This window comes from Oreochromis niloticus, linkage group LG10 (assembly GCF_001858045.2).
Source record: "Oreochromis niloticus isolate F11D_XX linkage group LG10, O_niloticus_UMD_NMBU, whole genome shotgun sequence".
Lineage (NCBI taxonomy): Eukaryota > Metazoa > Chordata > Actinopteri > Cichliformes > Cichlidae > Oreochromis > Oreochromis niloticus.
Window position 1 is genome coordinate 15,689,111 of NC_031975.2, and position 16,731 is coordinate 15,705,841.

The 16,731-nt window shown below is 40.1% G+C and overlaps 2 protein-coding genes across 2 annotated transcripts; one reads left to right on the forward strand and one right to left on the reverse strand.

The window, feature by feature from the left end:
• Positions 1-1,608: 1,608 nt before the first annotated feature.
• Positions 1,609-5,064, reverse strand: LOC100694509 (UDP-glucuronosyltransferase 2C1). Its single transcript, XM_019363766.2, is given in 5 exon segments — positions 1,609-2,339; positions 3,123-3,773; positions 3,775-3,837; positions 3,933-4,231; positions 4,429-5,064. Coding segments are annotated over 4 exon segments (1,593 nt in total). The 5' UTR covers positions 4,227-4,231; positions 4,429-5,064; the 3' UTR covers positions 1,609-1,754.
• A 4,235-nt stretch (positions 5,065-9,299) lies between these two features.
• LOC112848076 (uncharacterized) lies at positions 9,300-12,146 on the forward strand. The gene is made up of 6 exons (XM_025911071.1): positions 9,300-9,725; positions 9,994-10,090; positions 10,467-10,577; positions 11,026-11,192; positions 11,529-11,978; positions 12,119-12,146. Exons 1-6 carry the CDS (start codon positions 9,370-9,372, stop codon positions 12,144-12,146), a joined length of 1,209 nt encoding a protein of 402 aa, XP_025766856.1. The 5' UTR covers positions 9,300-9,369.
• The last annotated feature ends 4,585 nt before the right edge of the window (positions 12,147-16,731 follow it).

Below are 16,731 nucleotides of genomic sequence, written 5' to 3' on the forward strand. Positions count from 1 at the left end.
ATCATTTATAAGTGTGCTACAAGTAACCCTTTGCATCGCTACTAAACCACAATAATTTACAGTTTATCATCTTCTAATTAAAAATTTATAGAAAAAAAAAGATAACCCTCACACTAACCCCAGAACTAACATAGAAACTCCAATATCAACAGAATTTTTACTTATGCTGTGAAAAATGTCGAAATTTCATTTTGACATGTGATGAAGCATGCAAAAAGCCAGACAAGAACTCTAGTTGTGCATAAAGCTCAGGAATGACCCAATCAAAAAAACAAAACAAAACAACAATTTCTAGTATTTTCAGTGTTTTTGTAGACCTAATTGATTTTTTCTTTTACCAGAAGTTTACTTTGTATCACTACTAAATCACAATTATTAACAGACAATTTGTTATCTTCTAATTAAAATTCTATAAATTCTGGACTTCTATAAATAAAATCTGTGTTTGCATGTTAATAGATGTGAACTCAAAACATTTTTATGAGTTCTCCTATTGATGGAGCACTTCCTGAAGACCTTGCTCCAAACTATGTCCTTCAAAATCAACCCAGAGTATGACCTTTCCAGCTTCTTTCCCCTACAAACCTATAAGGTTGACATATTGGTCAAAGAACAAGGTTATGCTGAGCCTGTGGTAAATGGCCTTTGGTGTGTAGGTGACCCAGATCATCTTTCGTGATCTTTCGTGTCGTGCCGTGAATGGTAAAGTTCATGTGTATGTACAAGCAGACCAACATTAGAATATTATAATTTTCATAAATGTTAAAGCCCAAAGCGCAAACATACTTTACATTAAAAACAGAAGAACCAAGAATATCAAACCACAATATTACTAATTCTGGTGTTTCATTGATTCATGGAGTACCAGTCAAAATGGATGAATATGTCCAAATGAGTGACTTTCTTCTTTTTGCCAGGCTGTATTAGGCATCGCTGTTCTCCTTCCTAACAAACACACCAAAAAAGCTTTCTGTATCGAAGAGTTTCCAGCAGCAGATTTGAGCCTTTTTAAAAATTGTTTCTTTGCCAAGACGTTTGGGTTTTTTTTAGCATTTGCATATACACCCAACTGTGCAGCCTTGCCAATCGGGAAGTGAAATTTTTCCTCCTTGCTGGTGGCATTTCCTTGTTTAGCCTCATTTTAGTAAGTGTGCTGCAACACCACTAGACCACAATAATGATCAGACATGGCACCATCTTCCAATTAAAAATTCATAGAAACCAAAGAAAGCCTGTTTTTACATGTTAATCTAGAATTGAAAAGATCTCATTGAACTCATTTTAACTCATTTTGTTAAAAGAGAACTCAGCTTTGTTTAGCTTTTATTTTATTGGTCTTTGGCAACACAGAAATGTGAAAATAGCCTAAATAGAGAGGAGCAGCGCAGTGACCACAGACTGCAATATACTCTACCCAGAAGATGGCTTTCTCCATGGGTGTTATTGGCTGATCGCTGTGCAAACTAGCTAAACTGTTGGCTATAAGGGAACCACCTCCCCACCCCCTACCCCCACACCCCCCCTTTCAGAGCTGTCAAACACATCTAAGTGTGCAACCTGTCCAGCCATCTGGTGAAATTTGGTATAATTTCCTTCTTTAGCCTGTGGCAATAACCATATCTAGACTGGGAGCAATCTACAGTTTATTGTAGAGGTTTAATAATTTACAAGTGTGTTACAAGTAAATCTTTGCATTAAAACTAAACCACAGTAAGTAATAGACATAGTATGTCATCTTCCAAATGGAAATTATTTTAACTTTGTTTAGTTTTTATCTTTCTTTGTCTTCGGCAGCACAGAAATCTGAAAACAGCCACAACAGAGAGAAGCAGAGCAGTGACCACAGACAGCAATATGAGCACTACATCTAAAGAGTAGTAAGAGTACCAGGGCATCTTATAAGCCTCTGTACGTAGGTGACGAGCCCCTTTGTGGTGCATCACATATTCCACCCAGAAGACGGCCTGCTCCATGGGTGTTATTGGCTGATCTCTGTGCAAACGTGACAGTCTTTGAATGTTCTGCCTGTAGCTCTCTTGATGGATCACTTCCTTAAGACCTTGCTCAAAACTGTGGCCATTAACATCAACTAGCTGAATGATCTTTGCAGCTCCTCTCTCCTGCAGTCGTAGAAGGTTGTCATACTGGTCGAAGAACAAGGGTATGCCGAGCACAGGGACCCCATAGTAAATGGCCTCCTGGACACCATTAGTTCCTCCATGAGCTACAAAGACTTTGGTCTGTGGATGACCCAGAAGATCTTTCTGTGGCATCCAGTCGACTATTAGAGTGTTGTTTCCCAGTGTAGAGGGACGGTCTCCTTTATGCTTCCAGATAACCTGATAAGAAAAAAACAAAAAAAAAAGATTTCCCCATTAGCCCTAAGACTTTAAAAAACACTTAACAGACCTACACAGAATTAACCTAGATGCAAATTCAGACTAAAATCTTAAATGTTAATGAGTTTTAAGTAACTTTTCCAGGGGTTATATGATTTAAGGGATCACTGAAGTGTCATAATTTGCTGTTCCTTTCAATGTTGAGGCTGTTTACAGTGGTTAAAATGTCAAGCCATCAAAAGCAAGCATGTTTACAACCTAATGCAAAAACAATATACGTCAAAGGAACTCTATGGGAGGGACACCTTACCTAATTCAAGTTACAGAAAAGAACTTCTTTATAGTGTTAATTCTATTTTTGCCTTTTGGAGCATTTTTATGCTAAGTGTGACTCTCTGTTTCGTTATTTGTATTAACAGTCTAACCAAGGTATCTGTCCTAAATTTTTCCTTGCGTTATTTTTTTTTTTAAGTGTAACTGTAATTTTATTTTATTGGTAACCTATGCCAGCATTAAATATACTGTCTTTTTTGTCTAGACTCTTAAAGACTATAAATTTAGCCTTCCTGACTAATAACATACCACTCTATCCTCTCATAAATTTACAGACACTTCTGGCTCCAAAATGCACCGCAAATGCTAAACTGTGGTTTCTGAATGGCAATGCACAAACAATGGCATCTTTCACAGTGTATCTATTGGCTGATATGGACAAATTAAAATACGACAGGTTAACAATCCAAAACGCAGCAGTGGAAATATGAATCTTTAACTTTTTGTTACCTTCTGGGGCATCTTGGCAAAGACACCGGCGACTTCCTCTGTAACATCTTTGGGCAAAGCATTGACATGAGTTCCCAGAGTCATGATGATCACTCCATGTTGCCCGGCGCTCTGAACAAACTCCTCCAGCTCTGCTGGCAGAGGCTGAGCTGGTTTGCACTGAAATCCTCCTATATAGACAACATTTGGCATAGTGGGGCGAGGGAATTCAAACACAAAATCTGACCTGAACAGCCAAATGTCTGCTTCCTGAAGTAGTGAGATGACGTCACATCCACCCTCAATATACTTATCACATATGTCATTATATACTGGGTCCACCAGAAATTTCTGCTGGAACAGTATGATGCCATAGAAAAAAATGTTCTTGATCCTCTGGATGAAATTCATTTTCTCTGTTAAGCCGTATCCTGGCACCGGGATGTAAGAGAGTGGTGAGGGAGCTAACACAAAGTGCCCTTCTCCACTGGTGATCCAGCGTACATAAAGCACTAAGGGAAGCTTGAGATATTTGGCTAGAATAAGCCCTGGGGCCAAAGCTGGATCAGTTAGAACCAGATCATACTGGGAATCTCTTAATCTTTTGATCATATTTTGATCATCAAAAATATATTTCAAAGCATCATACCACAGTGAATGTGCATAAGAAATTAAAGAAAAAAAAATTCTTGGTGAGTTTGATGGAAGTCATCACTGATGCGGCCTCTCTTTGCAACTAAAAAATGGATGAGAAAAAGTGAAAAAGAGAAACATGTCTCATAAATAACAGAGTATTTATATTCTGAGTCATCACATACACTAATCACATACCTTCACCTGCTCCTCTAGACGCCCACCAAAAAAGTGCTCAATATTTACAGCCATTTCAACTGTAATGGATGTGTATAGATCAGACTTTTCAGGGATGTACCAGCTCATGGAGGGCCTGATCACAGTCAGATTGTGTCCCCTAGCATGAAGTTCTTCAAGCAAGATTTTCATATTGATCCAGTGGCTGCCATCTAAAGGAAACACCAGAATGTTTCCTCCATCGCAATGTGGTGTAAATGAAATGAGGAATAAACTGAGGAAAGCAAGCATCCCACAGACATGATGGGATGCCATGGCTCCTATAATATCAGACAGAAATAATCACCTCAGTGATCTCATAAATGATATCAAGTATCCACAATATAAAGAAAAAATATTTGCTCTTCAGCCAAATATTTAGAGCTATACATTACTTGCAAGCACTGGAATATTTACATGATTCTTTTACCCAAATAGACACCAAAATTAAAGGACAGTGTTTTAGGAAATTCCTTACCTTGGGTTGAGAGATCCAACTGCTGTCTATCCTGCCCACAGAAAGACTGTTCTTCAAATCTAGTCTAGTTTGCCTAACTCTCTGAATCTGGAGTTCAAACTCCAGATTCAGAGATTCTTTCACTTGTAAATGAGTTACATCCATCACGAATAATTTTACATAACATAATAGAGGTGCTATGGATGTTCATTAAATTTCTCATTTTTTTATAATTTTATGACTTTATGTTATTTGTCATGTTTTTATTTGTTTCCTAATTAGATTCTTTTCCTGTTTTATTTCGTAATCATCTTCTCCCTAATTGACTTCCTTTTGGGGTTTTTTTTTTTTTTTCTCTTCTCAATCATCCAATTAGTTATTATAGTTATTTTAGTAAAAGCGTTAGTAAAAGTTGGTAAAAGCGCTATACAAATACAGGCCATTTACCATTTTACAGAGATCAGTTAAGTTAATGATAAAGTGTATCTCTCAGCTCCATGTACCATACATGTTTTATAAGCCTTGATTTTGGTTCATGTGTAAACAGGCGGCTTCAGTGTTGGTAGTTGTAAATATTATTGACCTCCTGCCCACTTAATAAGCCATTATGAAAGGAGGGGCTAAATCTGTGATCCTTATTTATTTTTGGTCTTGCCGTTCAAGTGGACACGGTTTGCTGATCTATTATGGATCCTATAACACCTTCAGATCCACTGCGACTGATTTAGGTTATTTTCCAGTGAATTCATTCTCTTTCACACACTGTACCTTACAAAATGTTGCCAGCATTTAATAACTGAATTTCAACCTGTGAACAAATTTCAGCATGAAATGTTGCAGATTGTATTCCATTTTAAAATAGCTCAAATCAGCCATTTCCAGCCTTATTGTCACGGGGTGCCGAGTCAGGCCGTGTGTGAATATAAATGGACCCAAAATGCAGACTGCTTCAGTTGTGAGCGAGCTTTACTAACAAAAGGGAAAACCAACAAGGACGAGGAGGAAGGAAACCAAACCCTAACAATAAACTAAACTGGGAAAAGCTACACAAAAACTAACCTGAAACCTTGAGGTGAGAAACGTAGATGCAGGGAGAATACACCAGAACATGACGGGGAGCAACACAGACGAACCAGCAACGAGGACGAGGTAACACACACTATAAATACACACGCCAGGAATCAGGGGAAGGGAAACAGGAGGGGAACACACCTGGAAGACATCACAACTGACGAGGCAGGGGAAAACGTAAACAGAACACACTGACATAAGACACAGACCTTCACAATAAAACAGGAACTACACATACAAGGACACACACGGGCCGAACAGTGTAAACACTAAACAGAGGAAGAACAGAACCAAAATCACACTAAATAGAAAAACACAAAACGCTGGGTCAAACGGACGCAGGATCATGACACTTATCTTCACTCAAATGTTCATATGATCCAGCGGTGCATTTTTCCTTCACTGTGACTGAATAACACATGACTGTGATGTTGTATTGGATGATCATCAGTCACCAGTGTGTTCTAAAGCTTTATACAGATCATTTTTATTTAAACAGTGATTCCTACAGTCATTACGGTAAATGTTTGCAGTGCTAAGAAACTGGCTGCATTACTGGACATTATAGATTTTATTATGAGCTGATTTATAAATCACTGTCTTCATATTTCTATATTTCTAGATTAACGATTAATGACAGAAACCCAGAGCTTCCCTAATCTCAGGAATAACAAACTCAGAGTTGTTAGCTAAACCTGCTTCCTGGAATAGAGTGAACTGCCCACTGGAACTAAGAACTAACGACCAGCGAAGGATGAAAATGTAAACAAATTAAGAATCAAACAAAAATAATTAATAATAAAACATTTGAAAGTCCAAAAACTCAAAACAGTGAAATCTAATGTTGTGAAGTAAACCTGTGCAGTCTTCATAATCAAACGGTTTACAAAGAATATATTTCTATAACCCACTGAACACAGACGTGCTCTTTAGAATCGAGAAGCTGTTGAATTGATCCTGCACAGCACTAATGTGATAAATGAAGCACTGTAGCTTCATGCTTTATAAACAGGTGGATCCTGTCTTCTGTCCTTCTGTGATGCCTCGTGGATTTCAAACAGGATGCATATTGAGGTAAAGGGGAAAGAGCTAGAATATCAACAGGCACACAGTGAGCCCCAGCACAAAGCTTGAAAGATTTCTGAGATTTCAATGTATTTTGATGGGAAAGACATTAATAATAAAACTTTACAGCCTGAGGCCTATACTGCAAAGCAAGATTTTGGCTTATCCAGGTGCATTATGAACATTGCATTTTGTACTTCAAACAGATAATGAAAGAATTCAACCACAACAAATAAATCAGTGTTAAATATCATAGGCAAAACATGTTACTATGAAAGATGTTCACATATTACTATAATATGACAAATTAACATGTAAAAAACAAATAAACTGAGACTGGAATGTGCACTATGAATAAGGCAGATTGTTCTACAATTCATGACAATCATCTCGATAAAAATCTCAAATGATAAAACCATAAATCCAGCGATTTTCTTCTACTTCCATCTGAAATCAGGTCACAGGGGCAGCACATTTTCCACTTCTCCTTTATTAGGCTGTGTTATAGTATGTTTTAATGGATCCACTTTAAAGTGTCAGAGCTCTAATGTGCAGCTGTCACCTTAAAAATGATTAGAATGTTTATTTTACTGCTCTGTGCATGACCATTTACACTAATCGCAATATTAGAGTGAGTGAATGCAGATAATGGAAAGACAGCCAGGGTATGTTGTAGTACAGGGCCCTGATTAAAAACTTATCTGTATCCAGATGGAAAAATTAAGCCCTTAGATGACTGTTTAGTCTGTTGAAGTCGGACTGTTGGAAAATATATTTTTTAAATATCTTCAAATAAAATGCAATAGATGTCCAGAAGGCAGGTTGGTATGTCCAGTAACTCAAAAGCACTTCTTATTATGTTGGTACTGAATGATATTTTGTTTCACTGGCTGGCTGGGAGGTGTTTTTTTTCTGAACATCAGCACTTGAGTTAGCTGTCAAACATTAATGGGAACATGTCTGATGTGACTTTTCCACTTGCATAACACACACAATTATAAACACAGCTAAGATAACCAGGCCAAAAGCTCGTCACCCATAGCGTGCAAAGTTTGATAGGGCACTTACAGAGACAACTGGCACAGATGTGAAATTTGATATCATTCTTTCCCCCGTGCCTTTTTATTCTAGAGACTTAGAGGCTTTTTCAAGTCCCCATAGAAAATCAGTTTCAGCACAGCTTACTAAAATGAAGAACTTGCTTGTAAGTCATCTGTTAAAGGCTGAAACAATGAGAAAAACTCCTTCCAAAAATGAATTCCTTCTTTCTTGATGGAGGTCAGTGTTTCAGAACCTCCCCTATAGCAATTTCTTTATTGGGTTTGCAAAAGAAAGAACTTAAATTTATACATGTGGCACATTTATTTTAGCCATGACAATGACAGAGTGAAACATTTTTGGTGTTTATTTAAAAGAAAAGAAAAGAAAAGAAAAGAAAAACACCACACACACACCACCACCAACAACAGCAGAGAGAGCACAGACTTTAAGGCGGCGAGGCGTGATTGCGGGTGCCGCTCAGGTGCGTGTTAATGTTGTCCCTGGGACATCGTGTTAAAGTTGTCCCTGGGACATCGTGTTAAAGTTGTCCCTGGGACATCGTGTTAATGTTGTCCCTGGGACATCGTGTTAAAGTTGTCCCTGGGACATCGTGTTAATGTTGTCCCTGGGACATCGTGTTAAAGTTGTCCCTGGGACATCGTGTTAAAGTTGTCCCTGGGACATCGTGTTAATGTTGTCCCTGGGACATCGTGTTAAAGTTGTCCCTGGGACATCGTGTTAATGTTGTCCCTGGGACATCGTGTTAATGTTGTCCCTGGGACATCGTGTTAAAGTTGCCAGAGACATACCATATGAAAGTTTAGCCTCTTTTAACCCCTGTTTGTTTTATATTATATATATATACATATATATACATATATACATATATATATATATATATATATACATATATACATATATATATATATATATATACATACATACATATATACACATACATATATACATACATATATATATACATATATATATACATATATATACATATATATATATATATATATATATATATATATATATATATATATATACATATATATATATATATATATATATGTGTGTATATATATGTATATATGTATATATATATATATATATATTGTTTTAATATTATATTTAATATTTACATTGTATTGCAAAAAAACCCAAAACAAGTTAAAATGAATTAATGAATATTGACTAATTAAACCTTTGTTATTTTTCCACCAGAAATGGATGATATAATTAGAAGAAGTGTCCTGAATGACGAAAAAAAAAAGAACTGGAAAAGATACACAACTTTGTGTGCATGTGTCACAATGCCAGGAGGACCCATTCAGTGTTGTGTTAGAAAAATTGAAGTCATTAACCCTTCATGGACATTATAAATGTTTAAATGTGGCCTCAGGTAAAGACAGGAAAAGAGACTATTACAAATTCAACTGCATCAGAGCTGGAAAAAAAGGTCGAAACAGCTACAGAGCAGTGGGCTGTAAGGCCTTTGTTTAATTTAAAGTACTCAAATGTTGGAAAGACCACACAGTCATCGTGCAGCGTACATATGATAAGCATGATGGGCATGATTATTCGGACCCAAAAGACGCACATTTCAACAATATTTCCAGTGGTTTGAGGAGGAAGATTGAGGAACTGCTTTCCCTTGGAACTAAGCCAGCCATCATACTAACTGAATGTCATAAATGGGCCAGAGAACATGGACACAGAGATCTTCACAACAGAGAGCATTTTGTCACACCACGTGACATTGACAGTGTTAGAACCTGCATGATGAGGAAGAAGCACTTTAACTGTGGAGACAGTCAAAGTGTACATACCTTACTTAATGGAAAACGTCAAGAACATGTTCTCTTCTATCAACCATACACATCTGACCAAGAACTAATGATTGTTGTGCAGACACCTGTAATGAAACCAAACATGGAGAACTATGCAAAACAGTTAGTATTTGTTGACACCACGCACTGTGTTAACCAGTATTCATTTCCCTTATTCACACTTGTTGTAAGAGATGATCATGGGCGTGGAGTCCTTGTGGCCTATGCTATTGTCAGCAACGAAAGTCAGAAAACCCTGGAAACTGTTCTTGGAATAGTTTGTGAGCATTTCCCAACTTCCCCGAGGTAAATAATACATTGACAGCTATTAATTTTGAAATAATTCCTTTTCAAAAAAGTTATAACATGCCAGAATCTAATGCTATAGCTGCAGCATGGGCTGCAAAAAACTTTCCTTTCCAGTTGTTAAAGTTATTCCTATAGGCTGTATGCAGTATTTTATATATCTACTTGTGAGTTGAAATGTTTAATTTGGCATTGAAGTGGTGCTTTGAGATAGCAAAAACATTTTCATACTGTTTAATCTCATTTATTGTTTTCTTGTTTTCTGTAGAGCATTTATGGTTGACAAAGACTTTGCGGAAATAAATGCTTTGCAGAAGGTTTTTCCAGAGTCAGCTATCCTTCTATGCTGGTACCATGTCTTGCAGGTAAACCACATTGTTTTCTTTTCACGTTGTCTAAGATGCACCTGAAACACATTTTTACAACAGGGTCCTGTTGTTATGATTTGCCTCATTGTGATATTCACCTACTCAGGTTAATGAATATAAAGGGATAAAATGTTGAGTGACTATGTCCATCCATTTAAGACCACAGTGCACTCATCTTCTGGTGGCTGCTTCCCAAAGCTCTTTTTGACATTTAAAAATATGTTTGCCTGGTTGATTTCTGTAATGCATAGGTCCTCTTGTCCAGTGAGTGACAAAGTTATTTTTGGACGTCAGCTTTCTTTTATGCTTTTGGTACAGCTGCTCCTCTGTCTCTCTCTAGCAAGATTAACTTTTTTTTCTCTTACATTAACAGGCTGTTAATCGATGGCTTTCAAAATCAGAGTCCGGGGTCCATGGGCTTTCTAACACCCAAAAGAGAAATGAAATCATTTCTTTGTTTGGTAAGCTGAAAGCTTGCACATCTGTAAGTGTAATTTGTCTATTTCACATTTTGATTTCTTGATTACACTAAGAGCATAATAACTTTCAGTTGCTAAAAAGAGTTACAGAGAGATACAAAATAGATTTTTGAAATGATTTCTAAAACTGGCTTCTTATCTTGTTTATCAAAACAAGTACTTAAGCTGTGCAGACCATCATTGTGTCGCCCACAGTGCAGTAGAACTTGTGAGTGGGATTCTTTCACAGACAGATGCTGAAACCAAATATGATTATAGGTTTAGTGTTCCTTCTTAGCCATTGTAAGGGAAGAAATAATTGCTTCTTAATACAAAAACACGACATATTATTAATAACTTAAAATTCTTAATGTTATTCAATAAAAGGAAAAGGGCTTCAATACATAATATTAAAGATTTCAATAGGTCTGTTAAATGGATTGAAATATATTCTGTTGCATCCAATTCTCTTAGGAGGAAGACTTTAAAGCCACATCAGCAGAGTTTTGCCAGACATTTAAGCAATACCCTTTGGTGTGCCAGTATTTTCAGAAGCACTGGGAAGGCATTGGCCACATGTGGTGTGACTACGGCCGTCGCTTCAGTCACGCTCGTTCTGAAACAAACAATGTGATTGAAAGGTATGCTTTATTATTTTGACCTCATTCAATTTTATTGCTGAAAAAAAGATGTTATGCATTAATCCAAGAGGCTAAACTAAGTAGGTAGGTTCTTCATGTCATTGCCAGAACAGCTTTTAGGCGAATCCTTTAAATTCTAGCAGTGTTTTTTATGTTATCACAAGAAAAAACAGAGTAGGTGGATTTGCCTAAACCAGCTAAACCGGCACAGAGCATCCCTTTATAAAAGACGTGTGCAATAGGTATTCCAATTTTTTTTTAAATAATACACTCTTGATTTAAACTTTAAATTCCTTCAATTACAGTTACTAATCATTTCAAATAACTTTTTTTCAGATTTTTCCACCGCCTGAAATACCAGTTTTTATCTGGCTACAACAATAGGCGTCTGGTTGATCTAATTGAAGTGCTCCTAGGGAAGGCCGACAACTACTTCTCAGTCATAAAAACCCTGCAAGATGTGGGCCGCATGAAAAACAGGTTTGCTGACACCTTGTCTCAAGTTTCAGACTCTACTTCAAGACTGATGAAAAGTGGTTGGGCTCTTAAAATTACAGTCAAGAACAGCCATGGAGTTAATGCATATCAAGTCCCATCTGAGTCAAGAGAAGCCATAGTGTATGATGTCTGCCCTGTTGAGTCCTACTGCAATTGTACATATGGCTTACGAGGACTTCTTTGCAAGCATCTAGTGTTACTTGCAAAATTAGCAGAGGTTGACAATGACATCTATCCAAACATGGAAACAGACATTTCTACCTTGGCAAGAATTGCAGTGAAAGAAAGGTATTACTTTGTACACTGTGAGGACTTGAAAGTGATAAAAATGCCAAGTTTGTTTGGAAATCTGTTTTTTTGCATCGGCTGAAACACTTCAGTGCACTTGTTATACGTTCTCTCACTATAACACATGTGCTTGCCTGAAGGTGGCTTGTAGCCATTTTAAACAAATGAAAAACTCTCAGAAAAGTCCTTTATCAACTTGACACTCCTGTAGTTGAAAGCACAGACAAAAAATGCACAGAAGATGCGGTTGGAAAACTAAATGCTGTTTTAGACACAGTTAAACAGTGGGCATTCATTCCAGAGGGCATTACTGCAATGATAGATGAACTGCATACAAATGTCTTAAAAATAAAACAAGAAGTAGGCAAAGGTATATGTCAGTACGAAATAAAGACGACAGATAATGCACGCAAAATTAGGCCATTGCATTCTAGCAAGAAACGTTCGGCCAGCATCGACATTCCAACAGTCTGTGAAAATGAATGTGAACAATCGATAACCACTGAAAGGGAGACATCCTCTGGAGAAAATGAAAACCTTTTGGAATACAAAACAAAAAAGAGAAGAGTTAAAGCTAAGTATATGCACAAGTAGACTTTTGTGTAGACATTTCAAAGGGACTGCATCCATTACTTCTGTTTATTGAAACCTAAAGCTGAATAGCTGTCTTAACTTTCTGCCAAGGAACAGATGAAAAGAAATTGTTTGGTCTCTCTCAAGCAGTTGTTATTTATGTGTGTTATTCATTACTTTGGCTTGGTTGCTGTTTTTGATACAAATTCATCTGTGCCCATTGTAATACTATTTTTATATTGCTATGTATTATAAATAAAGGATTACTTATTACTAGTAAAAGTCTGCATTTGTAATAGTTGGTATTATTTATAAAATATGCGCTCTTAAGTTTTTTGCTCCATAAAACGGTACCTGTCACTTTTTGGACATAGAGTATCAGCTGTTGAGGACCCCTGGCTCATACAAAATAGAAGTAAAAGGTTTCAACATCCAGCCTTTTTATGATTAAATACAAAGTGTAATAACAGAGTTATCGGGGTGTGATTTTGTTAATAGTTAATCATCCTTAATTGTAATTTAGAGTATGACTAAGTATAAGTTTAATAGTAATGATGAGTAAGAAAATATAGCCAGAGTAATGGAATGAGACTAATACCTGACCTCACACTGAGATTTGGTATGAAGTGGCATGTTTGTGCTAATGCTGACATTGGGGCTCAGAGTTCCTCTGTGTGTATATATTTGTGAACGTTAACTTGGCTAATGTCCAGGGGTTTGACTGCTTTCCTGTTGGATTGTATCACACAGAACGGGGATAAGAGCACCAGTGGCCGTGCACACCCTCATCTCTCTCCTTCACCCAATCATTAGTGTTGGAAACCGGCATTAGCTCAGAGTAGGTTAGACTTCAGTATAGTGCAAGCGATTTGATTTTATGATTATTTGATTCAGTTTTTTCTGTGTTCAAGCTCAATTACTTTAATAAAATATGTTGAATTCAAAAATTATAAACTGTGGACATTACCCTTTTAAACCTTTCTGAAACAAGACAGGTAAAAACCAGTGTATAAAAGTTTACATAGGTATAAATAGCTCTAACACTTTACTCCAGCCTTTAACCTCCTAGGACCTGGCGTCCACATATCTGGACATCACATTTTGGGTTATTTAGACCAAAATACTAAATCTTGATCAACAAGTGCCTGATATACAGTTACGAGGACATTATACTGCAACTCTTCTATCGAAATTTCAAATGAATGTCCTCATATTGCCCCTGGTGAGAGGCGGCGGGCTGGGGTGGGTATTCTAATATCCCTCGGCTTGCTGCCGGTACGTTGGGGTTTTTCCCGGTGGATGAGAGGGTTTGTTCCCTGCGCCTTAGGGTCGGGGAACGGGTCCTGACTGTCATCTGCGCTTATGCGCCGAGTGGCAGTTCAGAGTACCCAGCCTTCTTAGAGTCCCTGGGGGGGTGGTGGAAGGTGCCCCATCTGGAGACTCTGTTGTCCTGCTGGGAGACTTCAATGCTCACGTGGGTAACAACAGCGAGACCTGGAGGGGCGTGATTGGGAGGAACGGCCTCCCTGATCTGAACCCGAGCGGTGTTTTGTTATTGGACTTCTGTGCAAATCACAGTTTGGCCATAACGAACACCTTGTTCGAACATAAGAGTGTCCATAAGTGCACGTGGCACCAGGACGCTCTAGGCCGCAGGTCGATGATCGATTTTGTAATCGTATCACCAGACCTGCGACCATATGTTCTGGACACTCGGGTAAAGAGAGGGGCTGAGCTGTCAACTGATCACCACCTGGTGGTGAGTTGGATCAGGTGGCGGGGGAGGACGCTGGACAGACCCGGTGCACCTAAACGCGTAGTGAGGGTATGCTGGGAACGTCTAGCAGAGGCCCCAGTCCGCGAGATCTTCAACGCACACCTCCGGCAGAGCTTCAACAGCATTCCGAGGGAGACTGGGGACATTGAGTCCGAATGGACCATGTTCAGCGTCTCCATCGCCGAAGCTGCTGCATTGAGCTGCGGCCGCAAGGTGGTTGGTGCCTGCCGTGGTGGTAATCCCCGAACCAAATGATGGACACCAGAGGTGAAGGGAGCCACCAGGCAGAAGAAGGAGTCCTATCGGGCTTGGTTAGCCTGTGGGACTCCGGAGGCAGCCGACAGGTATCGACAGGCCAAGCGGAATGCGGCTCGGGCAGTGGCTGAAGCAAAAACTCGGGTGTGGGAGGAGTTCGGAGAGGCCATGGAAAAAGACTTTCGGACTGCCTCGAAGAGATTCTGGCAAACCGTCAGGCGTCTCAGGAGGGGAAAGCGGTGCTCTACCTGCACTGTGTATAGTGCTGGCGGAGCGCTGCTGACGTCGACTGAGAAAATTGTCAGGCGGTGGAAGGAATACTTCGAGGACCTCCTTAATCCCACTGACACGTCTTCCGAGGAGGAAGCAGAGTCTGGGGATGAGGGGAATGACCCGCCAATTTCCGGGGGCGAGGTCACTGAGGCAGTTAAACAACTCCTTGGTGGCAGAGCCCCTGGTGTTGATGAGGTCCGCCCCGAGTTCCTGAAGGCTCTGGACGTTGTAGAGCTGTCCTGGTTGACACGCCTCTACAATGTTGCGTGGAGATCAGGGGCAGTACCCCTGGATTGGCAGACCGGGGTGGTGGTCCCCATCTTTAAGAGGGGAGACCGGAGGGTGTGTTCCAACTACAGGGGGATCACACTCCTCAGCCTCCCTGGGAAAGTCTATGCCAGGGTGCTGGAAAGGAGAGTCTCTCCGTTAGTTGAACCTCGGATACAGGAGGAACAATGCGGTTTTCGTCCTGGTCGCGGAACACTGGACCAGCTCTTTATCCTCTCAAGGATACTTGAGGGTGCATGGGAGTTTGCCCAACCAGTCTACATGTGTTTTGTGGACTTGGAGAAGGCATTCGACCGTGTCCCTCGGGGTGTCCTGTGGGAGGTGTTGCCGGAGTATGGGGTGTCTGGCCCATTGCTACGGGCCATTCGATCCCTATACAAACGTTGCAAGAGTTTGGTTCGCATTGCCGGCAATAAGTCGGACTCGTTCCCGGTGGGTGATGGGCTCCGCCAGGGCTGCCCTTTGTCACCGGTTCTGTTCATAATTTTTATGGACAGGATTTCTAGGCGCAGCCAAGTGGCGGAGGGCTTTCGCTTCAGTGGCCTCAGAATCTCATCTCTGCTTTTTGCGGATGATGTGGTTCTGTTGGCTTCATCAGGTGAAGGCCTCCAGCTCGCACTGGAACGGTTTGCAGCCGAGTGTGAAGCAGCGGGAATGAGGATCAGCACCTCCAAATCTGAGGCCATGGTTCTCAGCCGCAAAAGGGTGGAGTGCCCACTTCAGGTCTGTCAGGAGTTTTCCTGTATTGCAACTCAGGTCGGAATAAAACGCTCAGACAGGTTTAACGTGTACACGGTCGAGACTCAGGGAGACTCGCACTGTGCAATAAAAAGAAAGTCTTTATTCAGAGAGCACATACAGGAAGAGAGAAAATAGAACTGCAGGCTTCCTGTGTAACTTCCCCATTTAGGAGTCTGCACAGAGTTGCAGAGTTTAAGCTGAATACTGAAAAGAGCAAACATTTAGATAATGAAACGTACTTTTAAGCATAACATAATAAAAATCCCAAAATCCTAAAAATTCTCTTATCAAGGTCGGAGATGAGTTCCTGCCCCAAGTGGAGGAGTTCAAGTATGTCGGGGTCTTGTTCGCGAGTGATGGGAGAAGGGAGCCGGAGATCGACAGACGGATTGGTGCTGCGGCTGCAGTGATGCGGATGCTGCACCGGTCCGTTGTGGTGAAGAGGGAGCTGAGTGTAAAAGCGAAGCTCTCAATTTACTGGTCAATCTACGTCCCTACCCTCACCTATGGCCACAAGCTGTGGGTAGTGACCGAAAGAACAAGATCGCGGATACAAGCGGCAGAAATGAGCTTCCTCCGAAGGGTGGCTGGCCTCTCCCTTAGAGATAGGGTGAGAAGTTCGGCCATCCGGGAGGGGCTCAGAGTAGAGCCGCTGCTCCTCCACATCGAAAGGAGCCAGTTGAGGTGTTTCGGGCATCTGACAAGGATGCCTCCTGGGCGCCTCCTGGGTGAGGTGTTCCGGGCATGTCCCACCGGGAGGAGGCTCCGGGGCAGACCCAGGACACGCTGGAGAGATTATATCTCTCGGCTGGCCTGGGAACGCCTTGGTGTTCCCCCGGATAAGCT